Source organism: Dipodomys spectabilis, unplaced genomic scaffold, assembly GCF_019054845.1.
Source record: "Dipodomys spectabilis isolate Male_0828 unplaced genomic scaffold, ASM1905484v1 ptg000032l, whole genome shotgun sequence".
Classification (NCBI taxonomy): Eukaryota; Metazoa; Chordata; class Mammalia; order Rodentia; family Heteromyidae; genus Dipodomys; species Dipodomys spectabilis.
Window position 1 is genome coordinate 18,168,861 of NW_024870709.1, and position 22,118 is coordinate 18,190,978.

The window sequence follows — 22,118 nt, forward strand, 5'->3', positions numbered from 1 at the left end:
TCAGTGAAATAAGATGACAGCACAAAGTGGAGAAGGAAGTCTAACTCAAAAAGAAAGGCATGAATGAATGAATTGATGTTAGCTTAGATAAGAAGCTGAAATCCTAGTTTAGAAAAAATAATGGTTGTAATTGAAGAAGATACTCCAAACTAAATCAAAATTACATTACAGTAGGAATAAAAGTCTATATGGCTAATTTGCTCTTCAGAACCAGAGGCAACAATGAGTTTTATATGAAGGGCCAGTTCATTCATAATGGTCCTAATAAAAGTGCTGGGATACCAGCACCTAAAATCTGAACTACTTGGGAGGTTAAGAATGCAAGGATGCAGTTTGAGACCACCTGGACAGAAAGATTGTGACACCTCTTCTCAACTTACAGCTGGCTATAGTAGCACATGCCTGCCAATCCAAGGATTGGGGAAGGCTGAGAGTGGAAGACTGTGGTACCAGGACAACCCAAGCAGAAAAATATTTAAACCTGTTTCCATGGAAGGGAAACCCAACTTGGTGGCATGCCTCTGTGATCCCAGAAATGATAGGAAGACTCAAAGTAGAAGATTCCAGCTCAAGATTGTGCCTGGGTAGAGAGTAAGACTCTATCCTAAACTAGCTAGGGAAAAAATAGGGCTGGTTACAGAGCTTAGCAACATCTTGCCAATTTCACAAGTGGTAGGCCTCCAGTTCAACCCCCTAGTACTGCCAGACTTAAACAACAACAGAAATTGGGATTTGGAGATCTTCTTATTTACACAGAGTTAAAAGCTGTGCCACAATGACCACATTTCCTCTCATCACAAGTCTGAATGTTAGGAGCAAATAAATTAAATATACTTTCCTATTTTGTAATTCCTGAGCCCTTGTGACATAAACCTGATTCTGAATCATTTCTCTCTTTGGAGAACAGACCTCAGTCATTAACAGCAGTAGAAGCTGTAACAACACATACCCCACAATTACTATGAACCAAGGAGTTGGGGCATGCCATTTTATTCAATTCTGAAAAGTATGACCTTGGATGGTCAGGTGCATTACTCATTGTGACAAGTGTTATGTTACCTACATTTCTGCATTGTCTGGGCTCCTGGAGCTCTGGTTGTCTCCCATTCATCTTTGCTATGAAATATGGAAGTCATAAAATGTATCCTCAGAAATATTCTGAATTCCATACATATTTATAGACTTCACTCTCATTAGCAACCATCCATTCTCTCATTGGTTTTGTAGTCTCCTCCACTTGCAAAGGCTTAGTAGTATAAGAGGCTCAGAGTAAAACAGGTGCTGTTCTCCATTCTCAACTTAATGAAACAATTGTCAGTACCCTAGGGAGCCCATTCTTTCTCTAAGAATTAAAACCTTTGGCACTCTAGTACTCAATTTTTCAGAAAAGCAAAGTCAAATTGTATAAACTGGTTTTGTGTTGCAACAGGAAAAAAAATCACAAACACACCATTAACAGCACATGTGTTTGTAGTATACATAGAGTTTATTGGAAAAACATGCATATATAGCACTTATTGGAGAAAACTCAAACTCAAAAAGCAGTACAACACATGCTGTCTCCTAAACTCCTTGACAGCCTAGGGAAAGTAAAGAAGGTATGAATTTACCCTAGGCACAGTTACAGCAGAAGAGAGTGCCAAGACCAGAAGGCAGAAAGACTGACAGCGAATGAGCCACGGAACCCACTCCCTCCTTCACTATGCATTTATAGGATAGTTTGACAGGGAATAAGAAACCTTTCACTAAGAAATGAGAATTAGATCAAGCTTCTCCGCTGGGTTTAAGAATGACTTACAGGGACAGCACAAAAGTCACCCAGGTATGGAAAGCTTTGCATGCTAGGAATACCAACATCACTCAAAGATTTTCTTTCTTGCTGTAGGTGTTTAGTCTAACTGTGCCAGCTTTCTCAGAAGCTACCAACAGCAACAGGAAATTAAGCCTCCAGGGGTGTCCTGACTTGTCTGTTATCAGGTTCACAGATAGAGCAGTGAGCAGGGTCACTCCTTATATTCATTTGTTTTCTGTTTCTATAACTGAGCATCACCAAGTGGGTGATTTAAGGGAGTAGAGATGTTTTATAAAGGCTGAAAGTCAGAGGGCAAGGTGCCCCCAGCTTCTGCTCAGGTTAGTCAGGACCTTCTTGCTACATCATAATAGGGCAGATGTCTTACTTGGTGAGGCAGAGGCAAGACAGAAGGAGCTCCGTTTGGTAACACAGGCACTACTGCTAAAACCATTAAGCCCTTAATGTATGAATGGGTTGATTCATTCACAAGGGGAAGAATTTTAACTTCTGATCACCTCTTGAACACCCAGATCTTTCTTTTTTTTTTTTTTTTTGTCCGTTGTGAGGCCTGAACTCTGGGCCTGGGCGCTGTCCCTCAGTTCTTCAGCTCAAGGCTAGCGCTCTAACACTTACGTCACAGCACCACTTCCAGCTTTTTCTGCTTATGTGGTGTGGAGAAATTGAACTCAGGACCTCGTGCATACAAGGCAAGCACTCTACCACTGAGCCAATTGAATAGAAAATTTGGTGAGATCATTCAATCCCTAACTATTCTACTTTCTTAATTCTCAGACTAGAGCATTCTTTATAGTTATGAGGAAATAGAGTCACATATGAGTCAGTGCTTCACATCTGACCTTAGAGTATGTTTTTATTTTTTCTAAGGTTGCCCTAAAACTGAATCTTCATTCATTTCACTGGTTCTACCAGATCAGCTAGTGCATAGCTATGGACTGTCACTCTTGTAGAATTCTAGGTAAGAAGCAGGTGGAGTTATGAGTGGTACAGCTGGAAGAAGCATATCATACAGAGAAGGCAAACGTCCTTCTGAAATATGTACCAGTTTCTATTAAAAGTAGTTTTCCCCACCACAGGTTGTTCTCCTTCTGGGAGGTACATTGTGCAAATTTGATCCAATCGCCTGTTAGGTTGGAGCAAGTATTCCCACATGCCTTTAGCAATTTCACCGACATGGCAGAAGCCTGCATTTTCATCTGGTTAGTTTCCTACTCTCTACATGCATACGACTTGCTAAGCATTGAGCAATGTTGCTTGTTGTTGTTACTCCCTCTTTACCAGATTCAATCATCATTAATGTCAAGAACCAGTGAGATGTTCTGTGGAATGTCCGCATAGAAATCCCAAGAGGCTACTATTACAGAGGACAACAAAGGCACTGAAACACACTTAGACATGGCAATCTCCAAATCTTATATACACAATATTTTGATGAACTTGACAATAGATACTAAACAGTATCTATTTGGCTATCATATTGTTACAGAAAAGTGGGAGGCATTCTTTAAGCCAGATCAATTGTTATGTACTAAACCCCAAAGTCCATTTTGATTTATTTTAGTCAGAAGACACTTGAAAATGTGGTATATGTACACAATGGAATTCTATGCCATCAGAAAGAATGACATTGCCCCATGTTAGGAAATGGAAAGACGGAAAAAATTATATTACATGATGTAAGCCAGGCCCAAAGAAACATAGGTCCCATGGTTTCCCTTATTTGCAATAACTAGTATATGTCTGAGACAAGCAGAAAAGTTCAGATAAGTTGATGTTAGGTGAAATGAACCCCAAGGTAAGGACTCAAATTGGTTTTCTTTCTTGCTATTGTTGCTAATGTATTTATAAGATTTCTTTTTTGCTTTGAATGTCCCTCCCCTACAGTATAACCCCTGTTTTCCCCGTATTTGATGTTGGCATAATTTGTGGAGGGGAAGGGAAAAAACAAGTTGTTTAAATAGGGATACAGGTAGACCCATTGCAACAATGAGATGTACAGTCATTATGTCGAAAAACGAACTTTACAACTTTGGCAAGGTGGGAAGATGGGGGATGGGAGGGCAAGGATGGGAAGGGGAAACAAAGGAGGAGGCAACAATGCTTGATAAGAAATGTACTCATTACCTTGCTCATGTAATTGTAACCCCTCTGTATGGTATTTTCACAATAAAAAACTTATTAATTAAAAAAGAAGACAAGTTCAAAATATGAATGAACTCACTGAATTTGAGAAAATCCAAAGTTATTCTCCCTGATTACTTCTGTTTTTTTGTTTTGTTTTGTTTTTTGGTTTTGTTGTTTTTACAGTGTTATTAATGGAGGCCCTTGGGACTACTATTCCTATATCTTCTAATGGTTTGATGGGAAAGTTACTATGTACTTATCCTCCATTAATATTTCTTTTGAGCTATTATTTAGTTAAGAATGACTTTTACAGTAATAATCCTGGCCTTTCCTAACAATCTGACTTTACATCTGTTACGGGGAAAATCATCAAAAGTGGGACCCGGGGACCCACAGACTCAATCTGAATTAAATCTAGAACAACATTCCACTTATCAGTTCCCTTCCTCAAAGGCTGCTGAATTATAATGGTAATGCAAGTCCCCAGGGATTATTGTCAACTGAGAGACAGAGTCTGGAATTTTCCCTTTCTCTAGTTCAGAGTCACAAGCAAAATGGTCATAATACTCCTCCTTTGGGGCATGCTAGAAGGAAGATTAACAATCTGAACACATGACAGTGTTGCAGGGCCTTCCTCGATGTGGTCCGATCTTCCCTTGGGTCAGAGTTTTGGCTTATCTTCTAGCTTGGCTGGAGGAATTGGGCAAGAGACCATGACTCAAGATTTGTAGACCCAGGATAAGTATATTTCCTGTACAAATAATATTTTATATTTTCCTGCATTCTTAAAACCCAGTAGTCAATTATGTGTAGCTTGGGTCTATACAGGTTAAAACAGTCTCAGTGGTAGTCTTTGTCTAGTCATAGCAATTGACCCATCCTTATCACTCATGGCTAAGTTTTGCCACCTGGTCTCTCACTCTGGGGTCTCACAGCTCCTGTTAAAGTATTATAACCTGCTTTGAGGATGTAAAGGACTACTGCCATCCCCAGTCTCCTAGTGAGCACCGAATTCTGACAATGTTGCCATTTCTCTCATAAAGCATTTCTCAAAGCCCAAGAGATGGGCGTGTTTTAACTTCCGGGCAGCATTTTCAGGAGGAGAGAAAGCAAGTTGCACACAATAATTTTGTTCTAACATTACCAAATTTGTAAGTCTGTTAGATTCCTTCCTTCCTTTAAATAATTACAGGGAAGTTCTGGCATCTTGACCTCATTAAACGTAGTCCTTTGTGGAATCCATGTTTTGTTCAGTTAACTAGGCAGGCTGGTAGGACATTTCCAGATAATCAAGTCAGGACATTAAATCCTATGTCCATCAGATCTACCAACCTAATTTTATAGTTCACTTCTTTGGCTTACCATGCTTAAAATACATTTGTGTATGTGATACATAGGTTCAAATAAACTTATATGTGTTAAGTGTTAATCCCTTCTTCTAAAATTTAAATGGTAAATGTCTTCCCTGATGTCCTAGAGTCTAGTACAGTATGGACTCTGACTCTAGTCTGAGGTCAAGAGACAAGGAAATCTGATAGTATGAATAGATTATAAGAGTCGAAGGTCCCTAGTCTTAGCTGATATCACCCAAATGTTTCTGCCAATGTCTAAGGAAACCATTTGTCTTCCTAATCCCTTTTAACAGAAGAAATGTAGCAGTTACCTGAGCAGTTTACTTCCAAATTCCCCAGATTGTACCACAAGAGTTTAGACCTAATCTTCAGCCATTCTTGACAATTAGGTATAATGGATTTAAAATATTATTTCAAGCTGTCAGGAAGTTCTCTGTTTTTCTACCTGTGATTTGGGCAGAGAGTTAAAAGTTTTGCACTGGCTTTGTTTGCTCCTCCCCTTCCCCAGAATTTCTTTGCTATTTTCTCTAATACTTTTTTCCAATCCGTACCAGACTTGTTATCATTGTCACTACAGCACGGTGTAACAGGTTACTTAGTTTCCTACAGCCTTGATAACCTAGATGACTGTGATGCTACTGCATACCAGGGATTATTTAAATTCTCCTCTCTGCCTTAAAGCAGGTCATTCCTGCTTTCTTGCTCTAACATGTACATGATGCTATGCCACAATTCTTCCTTGAGGCATTGTCTTCCGGGACCACTCCACTAGGCAAAATTAAATCTCCCACATTAGAACCAAGTATACAAATATCACTATGAATTTTTCCAAGGGCAAAATTGATGCAAGAAATAAGTACACCGTGTCAGGAAAACTAAGGAGACCTGAAGTGGACCAGTCCCTAGTAAAGAAGAGGAAACCACCACAACCCACAGGAAAAACACAAGAAGCGATGTCTCAGGAAGCAGAGATTCCAGGACTCTCAGAGTAGATGGGAGTGGGGGTCACATTTTCTGTGGGGCACAGCTGCTCCCAGAATTGGTGTCCAAAGCAAACCAGGAAAAGGAAGCATCTTATTTCTCTCATACTTTCCTGCCAGTGCCAGGAGTCAAACCTCCTGTGATACATCTGTGACACTACTGGCTTTGTGGAAAAAGAAAATCAGTCCTGATCAAACAGTTCCTATACCTGTGATAAAATAAGAGGCTGATCCTTCCAGAACAGAGCGATTTGCTTAAGAGGAGAAACTGTCCCTGCACCTCAGGAGTGCTCAGGAAACAATGAGCAAAACCCCTTGCCCAGTAAGGAGCACCCTAGAATGTACTATCTGTGTAGAAGATTGAAGACAAGGAACCCTTAGGATATTTCACAAGGATTGAGGAAACCAAAGGTAGTTACCTATGATATGGCAAAGTTATCTCTAGAAGAGAACATGATAGAGAACACCAAACACACAGAATAGTTGGGCCAAAAGACAAAGGACGTTTTTAGAAGAAAACTTGTTTTGACCCACTCACCAGATGGCATCATAAACAGGTGGTAAATGTGTTTGGATTATCATGATAAATTGTTTTTTCCCAATGAAAGTGTGAATAACTATAATTAAATGAAAATTGGGACATAAGGAAATAAAGTAGTTAGCAAATTCAGAGAAACGAATCCAAGTGTCACTTTCCCAGCAAAAACTATAGACGGCAATATAAAACTAAGCTGGACACATTCTGAGGATTTTATTTTCTTTTTCAAATTAGGCATAGTTAAGTGTGTAGGGGCAGCGCCTGGATAACAGCGCATGTCTCCACTGATGTATCTGCAACATTGTCTTACAGTACTGCACATAATTAGTAATAGGAATGCTGTAAATGGTTTTTTCCCCCTACATTTCTATTTTCCATCACTGAGTAATTCAAACCAGCCTGCAGGGCACATGGGATGAGCAGAAATTCTAAATTACACACAGGTTTGAATACTGGCTTCTTCAAGGATAAACTGTGTTATAAATACAAATTCCAGGATGTCTAATCCCTGAGGGAATCAAGTCTTTCTTGCTTTTATTTTTTTCCTCTTCAGATTACATAAATACCAATGGCATTTGTTGCAAAGAGACTCTGGAATTTTATTTGTTGCTCTCTGCACGTTGTCATTATTGAGTTTTTATAACTTGGCCTTCCATAGCTAAAGAAGTTGTCAAACAATCTTTTCCAATTAGGTTGTTCTTTCCAAACTCTTTTAGCTCCTGGAAAATATTAATTCTGATGCTTAAGTAGGATATGGTATTATATTAAAATAAAAAAGATATACTCAATTTCCAGAGCTAGAACAACTCCCACAGAATATCTAGCTCCCTACTTTATAGATAAAACAAGACAAGAAATACAGTACTTTTTTCCAGGGGGGAGGGGGGAGTTGTTAATAGCACAACTAGGTCAAAAAACCATTTTTTTTCCAGATAACTAGGGCACATTCTTTCAGTAATGCTTCATTATTCCGTAAGACTTCATTATTTAAACATGTGACAATAGTTCTGGTTTCTGGTCATGCGAAGTCAGAAGTATCATATAGTTTTATTCTCAAGGAAAACAAGACTGCTTCACCGAGGGGGCAACTCATTCCTTACTGTTCTTAGCTTCAGGTTATTTGAACATGAATTCTTCAGTTTTGAGTCATCTCACAATTTTTTTCCTTGTTTGTCTATGTAAAATTCATTCCCAAACCTTTGTTTCCCCACTGTCTCCCTCCTGTGTCCCAAAGTATTTTTAAAATTTGGAATGTAATTTGCTTACCTTGTGAATTTGCAGTTTGAAATACTTGGAACTGGTAGACACTACAAATTATAAATGCAGTCACAAACCAAAGTTGTTGCAAACAGACCTATTTGCATCCAGAAGTGACCCACTGAAGTACCATGTACAAAGCATAGAATCTAGAGAAACCAAAGCATTAGGGCCCATGGTTTGCTCGGGTATTTCTCCAAGGCCTTGGAATGGGTATCAGAGTTCTATTGGCAAGGCTATTTAAAATTTTCCAAAGTGAGCTAATTAGCCATGACACTTTCATTTATGCATCCTCTGTTGCATGTTTAGGAGACTAAATTCCTCCATTGGTCTTAGTGGGCGATGAGGAAATTAGTCTAGATTTTCAAACCCCCAATGTTTCAGAAAATGGACAGGTATCTTTGTATAGTTGAGGATGAAAGGTGAGCATAGAAACTATAGTAACTGAGCAGCTAATTCTCCTTCATGCAAGTGATTTAAAATCTCTGTAACTCATTTTTTTTGGGGGGGGGGTCCGGTCATGGGGCCTGGACTCTGGGCCTGGGCACTGTCCCTCAGCTCTTCAGCTTAAGGCTAGCACTCTACCACTTGAGCCACAGCGCCACTTCTAGCTTTTTTCTTTTTTGCTTATGTGGTGCTGAGGAATCGAACCCAGGGCCTCAGCATGCAAGGCCAGTGCTCTACCACTGAGCCACCTTCCCAGCCCTGCAACTCAGTTTTATTTTCTGTAATAAAGGAGTAAGGGAACACTTTTGAGGGTTAGGTTTAATAGTTAATGAGAGAATTTTTGTGAAGCTCCTGGCTATGGGGCCAGTATTTGTGAGGGTGTTTAATAATTTTATGAGGAACTAGGATACTTTAAAATATTTCCTTCAATATATAAAAATAAAATGAAGATTAAGTTATAATTTTGATTTTTGGCAAAAGAGCATCTGATCATTTAACAAGATTTGGAATTAGCAGTCTTAAATATGAGATTATGTTATTATATAAGAAATTATAGCCAGGTGCAAGTGGCTCACATCTGTAATTATAGCTACTCAAGAGGCTGGGATCTGAGGATCGTAGTTCAAAGCCAGCCAGGGCAGGAAAATCCATGAGACTCTTACCTGCAATTAACCACCAGAAAACCAGAAGTGGCACTGTGGCTCAACTGATAGAGCTAAGGGAAGGGCCTAGGCCGAGTTCAAGATCCACAACCGACAAGAGAAAAAGAAAAGGAAGGAAGAAAAGAAGGAAGACAGGAAAGACGGGAAAGAGAAACAGGAAAGATAGAAGGAAAGAAATTATAATTCTTCTAACCCAGTCACTATTTTAATGAGATTTGAGGTCGAGCTTGGTAGAAAAATGACCTTAATCCTTCAGGCCAATTTATATTAAATGAATTGATTGTGTATGTCCAAACTGAAGATAATGTTCTATAATTCCAGACTCTGTCACTCTATTTGACTTCCAAAAGACTTCTTAAAGGTACATGGTTCTTTCTTACTGCTTACAGTTCCTCTTCGGGCCATCTTAGTTCCTCTTGCCATTTCTATTATTCCAGCTTTTAATTTATTCTAATTTGCTGAGAAACTATTAAAATTTGCTGAGAGATAAATGTGACAAGTAATCTGTGACCATACTTAAATGTTACAATATCACAAATTTGAGGAAGCAGGTAAGAACACCTTTTTTTTCCTAAATTTTTTTATTGTAAAGATACTGTACAGAGGGGTTACAGTTACATGAGTAACATAATGAGGACATTTCCTAGCAAGCATTGTTACCCCCTCCTTTGTTTTTCCCCAACCATCTCTTCCTTCCCCACATTCTGGTTTGGTAGACCTGGGTTTGAATTCTGTCATTCTTACTTGAGTACCGAATAAGTGATGATTTCCACAATTACTAACAAATGAGATAATTAAAAGGGAAACAATAGTACCTGCTTAGTGGGAAATGAACTCCATACTCTGTTTAATCCCTTTAACTCTATGAAGTAGTTGCCTTGAAAACCTTCATTTTACTGATGACGACCTTGGGATTCAGAGTACAAATATGGTGAGCTCTTTAGTACTGTAAAAATTCAAATCTCCTTTTTTATATTAACATCCAAAAAGAATTGAGATAAAATAGTGTAATGCTTATGACATATAGAGAACTTAAAATAACTGTTTTCATTTCTTGTGTCTATAAATAGAAATTTCGTTTTCCTAAGGCAGTTTAAATAGATTTCATTTGGTTTTCACTGACAAACCCAAAAAATGTGGCACTAAATGATGTCAACAAATTACCATAGAAGCTGTTCTTGGAATTTGGGCCTTTCCTCTTCACATTTGTCACCTTTTTTCTCCTAAGCTTCAACCTTTCAAATTGTGTATAAAAAGACTCTTTAAATTTTTGCTTGGTCCTTCTTTCCTTTTTTGGGTCTGAGGAAATGTCATATGCTTATTTTCACAAAAGGATAAGTCTCCTGATCTTATAGGATCTGATAAAGCTGTCACAATTACAGTGATTATTCTGGGATCTCTGGGACTGACTGTCACAGCTGGAAGGCCACTCACACAGGACTTTCTCACCCCTTGCCGTGACAAGCCTTAATGGAATCTGGCCTGAGGAGTGTCTGGGCCATGTGTGAGACTGGTGTCAGAACGAGTCCAAGCAAGCTCCCCGAAGAGCAGCTTTTACAACATCATCTAACTCAGAAACATTCCTTGAAGGCCACACCCACCTCTTCCAGTGGGATCTACTGAAATGACACTCTTGAAAACAGCATGGAAGTGTGAGTGCGTGTGTGTGTGTGTGTGTGTGTGTGTGTGTGTGTGATGTCTATGTGTGTGAGAAAGAAAGGGGAAAGTGTTAAATTTTTGAGTTTTTATAAAAGTTGAAAGGGGAAATGAGAATCAAAGATGGAAAAAAAATATAACAAGACTGCCATCAAAATATTCAGCTCCAGGATAAGGGAGTACACCCTGCAGCTGTTAGCACTGTTGAACATATTTTGCATATTTACATACACCAAGTATTTCCAAACAGCCTTGTGTTTGTTTAAAATCCCCCATGGAGATGTCTGGTAAAGTAGTCACTGTAGAAAGCTATTTTCTTGGTAAAGTTTGCAAAATTTTCTTCAGTATTGTGTGTGCATGCATGCGCGCACGCACACACACACACACACATACTGAGCAGAAGAGTGTTGTCATTAACTGGGTATAATGAGAGAAATCTGGACTAGTCCATCTGTCAGGTAACAGAACAAAGCACTCATGTTTTAAGACAAAGGAAAAAGATATGACTTTATAGATTGAAGATAATTGTTTAGAAATACATTAAGGAGCTACGAAACATGAAAGGTTGACCCCCAGTCTTTTAGCTACTAATATGGACTTTCTTAATTACCATTAATTGTAATCTTTGTTTTGAAAATCGTTTTTCTTAAACTAGACTTAGATATATAATGGATAATGTGTATGTTCAAAGTAAGACAGCATTGCTAGTTATGATATTGGCAGATATCCACAGATATGGGTGAATACTACCTTCAATTAATTACTACATCAGTTATCAGAGGTATTTTTGTAAGAAAAATTATAATACTGGATAAGCATCTCATGTAGCTCTCTTCTTTTGGAAATACAAACTACCACAAACCCACACATAACTCATTTGAAAACGTGTAGGGAACATTAAGCAGAAGAAAATGGGTAAAACTATATTTTCCTCCTTTTTTTTTTGCAAGATCCACAAGAAAAGCCAGAGCATTATGCTTAAAGGGGAACAGATTTTGTAGTTTTTGGCAAGATATTAAATCCTCTGTTGCTATATTTGGCTCTCTGCAAATAGTCTCTTGTACAAGTGCAAAGCAAAGATCAATGCTGGTGTTCTTCATTCAGCCGCAGCCAAACTTGGTATGGAAAGTAAAACAGTTGTGTTTGCCATTGTTTCCAACAAAGTCTTGCAGCTCATTTATTGATCATCAGCATTGCCCAGTATGGTTACCTACTTTGCGCATTAAATCTATCAAAACATGTTTGCTTTTCCCTAACATTTTTTCCACTGCTTAACTGATAACAGATGGAATGATTCAATCTGGACTGAAAACTTAAAGCTTTACCACGGCAATGTGGTCATGTATCGCTCTGTAGTCAAATGTGTATGGGCAGGTCAAAGGAGATGCTTGCAGACTTAGGACATCATGAGATGGGCATATGTTCCCAAAAAAGGAAGCATAACAATTAAATAGTAGTTGGTTGTCCCTGGAGAAAACACACTTCAGCTCGGAAGAATCTGCACTGGATGACCTGCTCTCCACCCCTCCGAGCGCTTGTCTTAACACAAACACTACATAACCCCATGGAGTCCAAACCACTAGACTAGCTGCATGAAATGTTTCCTTCCTATACAATTATTTAAATTATTGAAGATGACCTCCCATTACAAAAAAAATATTCACAGCAACCCTATGTTGGCTAGTTCCAGTGAATTGTAAATCCTCCTGGATTATAAACCTGATTATGTTTTTAATTGTTGAAATTCTAAATTAGTTGTGGAAGCCTTTTAGGTCATTCATGCTGCACTGTTGGGAACCTTTGCTTACTTAAGGAACTGACATAAGGATCTAGAACTGGGAAGAGACATTCTGAATCATACAGGTAGAATCCAAACAATCATAGGGGACCTTAGATGGGTAAGAAGGAGTCAAAAAGGAGGATGGAGACACCATGTGAGAAGTAATTGACATTGTTGTTTCTGGCTTTGAAAAAGGAAGGCCGGACCATGAATGTGAAGGGCTGGAGACAGAGGAAACAAAAAGGGAACACATTCTCCCTTGGAGCCTTCTGGACAGAAGGCAGCCTAGACTTTGCAGTTCACCAAGAGAAAACTTGTTACTTTTCTGATCAACAGAACTATGAAATCATGTTATTGTTACTTAAGCTATTGTATTTGTAATAACATTTCTTAGCAGCCTTAAAAATCTTCATACACTAGGCTAAATATGGCAGGCTGTTATGATTGCTTTGACAAAGTATATAACCGGTACCATTGGAGACATATTTAGGTGAGTATTGATTTCCAAACATTTGCATTTTCAAATTAAAGGCACATTTAATAGAGGGCTATGTGGGAACACATCTACCTTTCTTCAAAGCTGAAGTTCTTGAAATGTACCATTTTTAGACACATTTCTTCAATGTTAATAAATTTTAGCTATTTACAGCAAGTCTGTGTCAACAACTGTAAAACACAAGAAATATCTTTCCCAAAGGGCCAAATGACTACTTTAAAAGCAATGTATTAAAGCAGGAGAAAAATGAGAGAGGGGGTACAAGTTAGACAAAAAAAATGTACTCACTATCTTACTTATGTTACTCTAACTCCTCTGTACATTACCTTGACAATAAAATTTAAATAAAAGATTTATCAATACTCCTGCTCCTATATAATTGGTATAATCCATTTCACTTGCTGTTGTGTTATAACCATTTGTTTTATAACAAACTGAATCAAATAAATGTCTTGGCTGTAGAAATTAACCTCAAAAATTTTAAATCTAGGATCTTATTTTGTAAGATATTTATATGTTCTTAATTGAATAAAGGAGAAACAAAAACAGTAAAGTTAATTCTCAAGAAGTGCAAAGCAAATTGCTACATCAAAATATAAACATCAAATTCACATTAAATTATTTATTGAACAAATTGAACATAATGGCATTATTACAAAGTCTTTCATTATTTTATATCATTGCCACAATTATGTGTCCTGCATTCGAAGAGCGAATAGAAATTTAAAATGTCTCCTCCCAACCCAACAAAAACACAAAAAATATGATTTTATAACACAAAGCCAAAAGTTTTATTATATATACTTTTGTTTAAGAATGATATCATAACTAAGAATTTTTCTTTCTCAAATGTAAAATCAAAGAAGTATAATTGTTCATAGAATTAACTAATCTGTCATTTCATTTTTCAATGCTGTAAGATAACTTTTTATTTGCTTTCAGCTTACCTAACAGAAGTGAAAAATATAAAGTTTACTATATTGTATATTTTTTATGAAAGAATTTCACCTTACCTAGGCTTATATGATAAAAACAAATTGAACTCATATTTCATCTTTAAATATATGTACTTTAAAATGATGCAAAGAAATCATATGCAAACTTTCCCTATATTGTGCATCTCTCAAAAATGTATGGGATATTGTAAATCAGATAGGATGTACAACATTGTAAATATCTTAAGATATAAAATCAAGTGTGTAAATAATCATTCACTTTTGCTTTATTCATAATGTAGAAAAAATGTACATCTATAAGTATAAAGAAATATCATTTGAAAGTTCACATCTTAAAATATGCCAAAAATTTCTGATTAAGCAACTTTTGTTCTAGGAGAATTATTCTGTTTTGTTTGTCAGTACTGAGACTTGAACTCATAACCTTGGCTACTGTAGGGCCATACCTAAGGCCCTGTGAAAGAATATTCTTTTAGAATAATGTAGGAGTCCAATATTTAGCAGAAATTGTAAAAAGGCAGTTTACTTAATTAAATTGGTAAATCACCATGTTTAAATCTATTGGAATTTCTTGGAATTGAGGAAAGGACATCTAGATAAACTTAGTGGATCAAATTAAGCTGATTAGAATTTCCAGAGAATATTTGATTATCTGAAATCATAAAAACAAATTCTCAAGAAGATGAAAAAAAATAGTGGAAATATAATTAAGATTTTTCACAATCATGTCTTTCTCTTAGTTCTGAATTTCCCAGAAAGCACTGAGGGAAAAAAAATACCTAGTATAAAATTTTAGAAGTCTGTTCTATGACCAATCTCCATGACCAAGTAACCAAGGTGACTAATATTTTGAAGCTATTGAAACCTCAGGCTTTTTATAGACTCCAATCAGCCCCTACCACCAGAACAATCAAGTTTTATAGTTTATTTTTCAAGTTTTGACATATATTTTTGAACTGGAATGTTTATCTAATTTTTAAATCATTTTAGCAATAATTATAATGTTGTAATAATGGCTATAAAAGTTCTTCACCTTTTAAATGTTCTTAGAAAACAAACTGCACTTTCACAAACAAGCCTTATCATGTCTGAAAGATATATTTTGTTAATCTACAGGGAAGAAAAATGAAAATTTAGTCTTTAGAGCCCTGTATGTTACATTTAACAGGCTGATACCAATTTTGGTCGCATAAAATGTGTGCTGTCTTCTGTCAGCTTGTGAAGGTGACTCCCTCACAGGAAGGCTAACTGCCATCAGTACCCCTTTTTGTAACTTCCATAATTCCATGCTCTTCTCCTGTCTTGAGTAACTGACAGTGACAACATGTGCTTCCAATAAAGTTGTTTCAGTTCTTTCCATTAGCAGAATAAATCTGCTGACTGAGATGGGAAAGGATGCACTTCTACAACCCTCCTTTCATACAGAAAAACATATTTTCCACCGTATTTTGCAATTTCTTCTCCAAGGCAAGTTTAAAAAAAAAAAAAAAAAGCAGGGGGTGGGGAGGAGTGATGTAGCTTCAAATGAAACATTCTTAGTTCAGTTGCCAAGGAAGGAAGGCCAAAATGTAACTGAAAAAAATATATAAACTTTGGTGATGCAATAGCATTGCTTTCTCAATTTTGGAGGCAGAGATACATAGGGGTTTTGGATGAATAAAATACTACAATATGTTTAAAAAACATATTGAGCCTACCTACCACTAATAAACTAATTTTCCTTCAGAGTTGGTACACAAAAGATCAGAGTCAACTAAGGAATTTACATTCTACTTCCACAGCAGTAGTAGAAAAGGAATCTCTTGCAATCATGTCTTACAGGAAAGCATTCGTTCATCTACTTGGCTGTGGCAGAAAGGCAGGTGCAAAGTGAAGAGGGTACATTTAGGAGCTCCAATTAATGACGTATTTAATTGTTGGACAATTACGGTAGTTGTTATGTATTGAGCATCTAAGTCAAGTATTCTATTTACATGTAACTTACAACTTCCTCAGTCTACCTGTTGCAAGTATTATCACATTTTGCTCATATGTGAATAAATGAGGTAAAAATATCAGATATTAACTTGTGATTAAGTCAGAATTCAGAACTTGTCCAATGGTCAAGCTCTTTTCCATTAATTTCTTCTGCCTCCTTGATCATTCCCTGCTCATAACTCTAATATATGTTCTTTTCTTCCCCATGTCATGTCACTGTTTCTGCTATGCAACAGATACACTCAGTAGGGGATAAAATGCAATTTCTTAAAATACAGGTTATAACCTGTATTTAAGATAGTAAGTTCAAACACTAGCTTGTGTCTCATAGTGTGCAAGTCATAGAAAGAAGTGGTCAAATATTATTGATAGGATGATGTTTTAATACTATTAAAATTGCTTACTTTAGAATAATGGGGGGCCAGCTAAGAAAATAAACTGGTTTCAAAAAGGTTCTAAGTTCTTTTCAGTTTAGGAATGAAAGTTCACAGATGCTACTAGGTTCCCAATTTAACAACATTACTTTATTCCTTCTCCTGATAAACTAATAGTGGAAGCAAAACACAGACTTGGGTAAATGAGATTTGTCTAGTTCAGAGCTCTTTTAGATAGCTTGAATAATGTTCAATTTAAAAAGTACACTGGTTCTACCTAAAATAGAGAGGTGGGTGTCAAGGCTGAGGATGTGGCTCAATGGTAGAGTCCTGGATTAGCATTCAGGGAGCAGCCTGGATTGGTTCCCCAGATGATAGTCTTCAAAAAAGCAATTTGGAATCTTCTAGGCCCAAAATCAATTTTATGTGAGAAAACCAGCACCACTAGTTTGATGGTTGATACCATTTAGATTATTATGCTGAAGTAAAATTTACTTCTGTGACATTTGGAGGCAATAATAATATGCTAATAAGGGATGTCAGACAAAGATAGACAATATTTACTCTAGTTCTACTTAAGATTTTCTTCTATTCATGCCAAAAATACTTAGGCCTGTTTGCAAAGAGAGAGTTCTCTTATGCATACAACAGAATTGTCAGGCTTCCAGAGCCAAGAAATATTTTGTCTATATAGAGACAAAAAATAAAAGTTTAATTTACAGGTGAAGCTACCTAATTGTCTGGATTATTTCAATTTCAATTCAATTTCGTGGTGTATAAGGAAAGAAGTAGAGTTTATATTTTACCTTCTTCTTAATTAGAAAAAAAAATTGAATGATGTGTGTTCAAGAAACTGCTCTAAAAGAAACAGAAAGGGAAGCCAACAGGTTTTATCAGAAATGGAGAGAAATAACCTCCAGTTGAGTCACCTATGAGAACTACTGAAGCTCAGGAGAACCCAAGACAAAATAAATTTTATAGATTCATCCATCTCTGTGCTCTACATATTTGGAGAAATTACAAGCAAAATAAATGTAGCCAATCAAAATGGGCAGAATTTAAGTAATCTACTCCCTAGAAATTGAAGGTCATATGGTTTGTGAGGATAATTACTTCAGTTTGGATTCCTGATTGGTAAAAATGTGGATATAGTATTAAAGAGAATATAGTTAAAAGGAAACAAAGTACAGCAAGGTAAGAATCAAAGAGCGTATAGAGGTTTACAACAACTTGCAGGATGTACCAGGCAAATAGTAATAATAGTAATAATAATAACGTATAAAATATAGTCAAGGGAAATATTTTAAATTCATCTGTAAGAATTCTGTCTGACTAAGCTTGCCATGTTGTGAATAGTGACACATGTAATGTGCATTGCTATAGATGGAATGGAGCATGTCAGTGGACATTCTATTTTATGTGAATGGAGAGGGAAGAAATTTGAGAAACTCTATACCAAATAAAATCATCTGCATTACTCTTTTTTAAATGGCCCATGCCTAGAGACAAGTTAAATTCTCACATTTCCAAATTTAGCTTCATTTAATTAATGGTAGTATAAACTTAAATACAAATACAAATTTTATTTTACCTTAATTTTTTAAGCGTGTTAAAGCAAGTTGAACTACATTTAAATCAGGAATGTCCTGCAAAATTTTATGCTTAAAATATTACCTATAGAATATATTATTTTTCAATTAAAGATGATGAGTTACATTACGTGAAAAAGCCAGGGCTTTTTGTGTAAGATTGTACCATATATTATTCCTTCAAACGCTCTCCAGGAAAAAAGAATCATTGGAAATATAATTTTGAAATTGCCATGAATGAATAATTAGAAATGAAGAAAACAAGTCACTGGCACTCACAGGTAGCATGGAGAAATACATTTTGTGTCCTAGCACAGTAGTTATATATAAACTCATGTTCTATCAAAGATAAATAGACAAGAAAGATACCATACTTTAGGCAAAGTACCCATGTGATTCAAAGTTTATGCAAACTTTTTTCCTTTGTCAACGCTTAAGTATTCTTTGGAAGAAATGAAAATATTGAAATATCCTTGCCTTAGTGTGACCCTAAAAACACAAACTCTCTTTCCAATCTGTACCTATAACTCAAAAGTTTGAGCTAGCATGAAATTTCATTTTCTCTGAGATTTAATGTAAAAACAATACTGCATTGGCTTTCTATGCTGTAGCTACTTTTGTAAAAAGGAGAATATATCAAACACTTGAGGTAACCTAGAAAGCATAGACATGAGCCTATCATAGACATTTTAAAAATGAGTATTTTAAATGGTTTTGCCAGTGCTTCTCTGAGAGCAAGTTCTTTAAACAGAACTCAACAAGTTTTACAATATTAAAACAAAAATACATCCCTCAAAAATAGCCCCTCAATGCGAAACCAAATTCCTGTATTAATATAAAAATAGATGACCATACATCTACAAAATTATATTCCTGAAAGAATGAGCATTTTCATCTGTGGTTCATTATTTCCTGACAATGTGTCTGCTTCAAAAATTAAAAGAAAGATAAAAATAAAACAAAAATGAACCCTGGTACTGGTAAAAGCTAAAGTAAAAAAGAAAGGGATGCACAGTTGACAAAGGCTCAGATGAGAGAATAAAACAAAAATGCTTTTCTTCAATGACTCAGACCAACTCTGCTTTCTCCAGAAAAGGTTCACAAACAAAGTCAACTGCCTGACACTTCTCTTTCCATTTCTTCTGTCCCATTGCAGAATGGAAAATCCCAACAGCATCTTTTTCCCAGTAGGCCTTGGATTGAGGCTGCACTCTGAATTCATACTTCTAACACTGTGGTGATTCAGTACCATGGTGATTCCTTGCTCTTGTCCTGATGCTGTAGACCTAGAGAAGATGACAATGAAAACAAACAAAAATGAGCATGGTTAACATAAAGTACTCAACGAATACTCTATTCTCCTACAATGTTTGGAGAATAGATACCAAAGCAATAATCCAAGCAAATGTAGGAAAACAACTAAGATTGGTAGAACAATCCATTCTGAAAGCAAATTCTACTCATGACTTTCAGAAAGCCAACCAACTCAGTATGCAGGCAATCTCTATACTACAATAGCGCTGTTTTTATAACATATATTCTTTGATAATGTTTTCATTTCCTTTGATATGAGGAAATAAGTACAAAAATTTTAAATTGTGTCAAAAGGAGTGAATATTGGGAGAAAAAAAAAAAACAGAGAAGGAGGAGTGGGAGAGAGGAGAGACAGAGACAGAGACAGAGACCAAGAATTACCCCCACAGAATTCTAAGTAACAGTTCACATATTACATAAACTAGCTGTACTTAGGAAATTCAGTATTTTCTGAATATCAAAAGGATGTCCCCCCAATATTTTCTCCTCAAGGAAGGGCACTAGAATTATATTTCTATGCAGAATCAGCAGGTTTTCCCCTTCCCCCCACTTTAAAAGAGGAAAGAGGAGGACAAAAGAGAAGGAGGGGAGAAAAGAGGACTGGGCTTTTATCAAGTCACTTGTTTGCTTTACTCAGTTTTAATGATTTTGTGGTTAGAATAATTTGCAACCTGACATATTCTCTGTTGGGGCACTCTTATAATCTAAACCACCTTGTCTGACAATCTGCTGACTACATAAATATTTTTTTCATTATTAAAACGTCTCATCTTCTGTATGACTCACTATTTCCACACTTGAAGACTGCATCAATCTATAGAATGTCAGCACTGAAAGTCATGAATATTGCTGTAATCATCAAGTGGTTTGACTGTGCTTTCATTTTTGAAGAAAGGCCATCCCTATGGGTTTTGTTTCACTTTGTTTTTTTCATACAACTCCTTCAGAATCATGTTAGACTTTGCTATAGAGAAATACTGAATTACTTAAGATAACCTCAAATTCTCCAACCTGAACAACAGAAGGCATTCTCTCATTTCAAATTCGTCTCAAATTCGGTTTCCATGTCTGTATACTACTCCAATACAAACCTTTAAAAATAATTTCATTTGTGGCATGAAAAAGTATTTTTAATAGATCCTTATGATTTTCCTCTTTCTTGACAGTAAGAAAAAAAAATTAAAACAGAGAGCTTAGGAAGTTGGCTCAGTGGTAGAGTGCTTGCCTTGCATAAATGAGGCCCTGTGTTCAATTCCTCAGCACCACATAAGCAGAAAAAGCTGGAAGTAGCACTGTGGCTCAAGTGGTAGAGCACTAGCCTTGAGCTGAAGAGCTGAAGGACAGTGCCCAGACCCAGAGTTCAGGCCTCACAAACAAGAACAAAAAATATATATATATATATTAAAACAGGCATAAGTATGCACAACTTAAAAGAGAATCACAATCAAAAGTCCCTACTAATGAATTCCAACAGAATGGTAGAGGTGTGTCTCATCTAGATTAAAAAAAAAAAGTTGTTATGTTGAAAACGAACTTTACAATTACAACTTTGGTTGGGGAGAGAAGGATGGGGGGGTGCGGGGGAGGATGGGAAGGGATGGGAAGGGGAACAAAGGAGGAGGCTACAATGCTTGATAAGAAATGTACTCATTATCTTGCCCATATAATTGTAACTCCTCTGAACAGTATTTTCACAATTAAAAAAAAAAAATCAGTTAGGATAGATCAGGACATTGAAGTGCCAGCCAATTAGTTCTCCCCAGAAACCAAGAGAAACAAAATGTATAAGCCCTCAATCTTAAGTGGTCTACAAATAGTAAGGGATTTCACTTTTTTTTTTTTTTTTTTTTGGCTAGGACAGAACCCACTCACTCTGCTACAAGTTTTGCTCCTATGTAGGCTTCTTCTTCCCTTCAACTCAAACTTACATGCAACTGGTTCATAACATTTCCTTAAGCTATTCCATTGGCTATATGAATCCACCCATGGGTCTTTTCTTTATATAAGCAGTTTAATTTTTATTACTTAGTGTGTGAGATCTTCAGTAGAGAGAAAAATAAATGACACTACCTACCACTGTCTTAGGGTTTTGAATATGGCAGGCATTGTGCTAAGACCTTTAGGTGAAATGATCTATGCAATGCTCCATGATATGCACTAGTAATGTACAGTTTATGGCTGAGAAGATGAAAATAAGAGGAAGTATGCAATTAATAAGTGGTGGATGAAATGTGTTATGGCAGAATCTATAGTCTAACCATAGGTCATCTTAGCTTACTCACAGCCTAATTAAACATCCTGTCACAAATCAATTCAGAGAAAAAAGCTAATTGAGTTATTTTTGGTATTCCTTTTTGCACTATTTAGAGACATCCACGTGTAATAGAATTGGTAACAAAATTAGCACAATTACTTTAGTGATTTTGTAAAACAACTATACCAATTTGACTTTTCTCCAGAGGTACAATAAATAATCGCTATTATTCTGTTATACCATTGATACTGTCTTCATCTGAAGATAATATACAATTATTTATTATTGATTATGTCATATCAAGTGGTATGTTTTTATATGTATTTTTAATATAACTAACTCTCCACCAACACCATACTTTCCCAATGAGGACTTAAGAATTTTGAAAGGGATACTTGAAACACTTAGATTGAAACACTGATAGTATGTAGGAGGACATCATTTATTGGCAATAACTCTCCAAATAGTTATAAAATGGTATCTTACTTCTGATTTTAGGAGGACATGGCTTCCCAGATTTACATTTTTTGAAAGGCTTAATAGGTCATTACT

General features: G+C 36.3%; 1 protein-coding gene across 1 annotated transcript in view; it reads right to left on the minus strand.

Annotated features, from left to right (window-relative positions):
* Positions 1-18,984: 18,984 nt before the first annotated feature.
* Positions 18,985-22,118, minus strand: part of Vgll3 (vestigial like family member 3) — a 36,736-nt gene continuing 33,602 nt past the window's right edge. Inside the window, exon 4 of the mRNA XM_042676957.1 lies at positions 18,985-19,284. Coding sequence (XP_042532891.1) covers positions 19,241-19,284 — 44 coding nt within the window. The 3' untranslated portion in view covers positions 18,985-19,240. The remainder of the gene's footprint in view (positions 19,285-22,118) is intronic.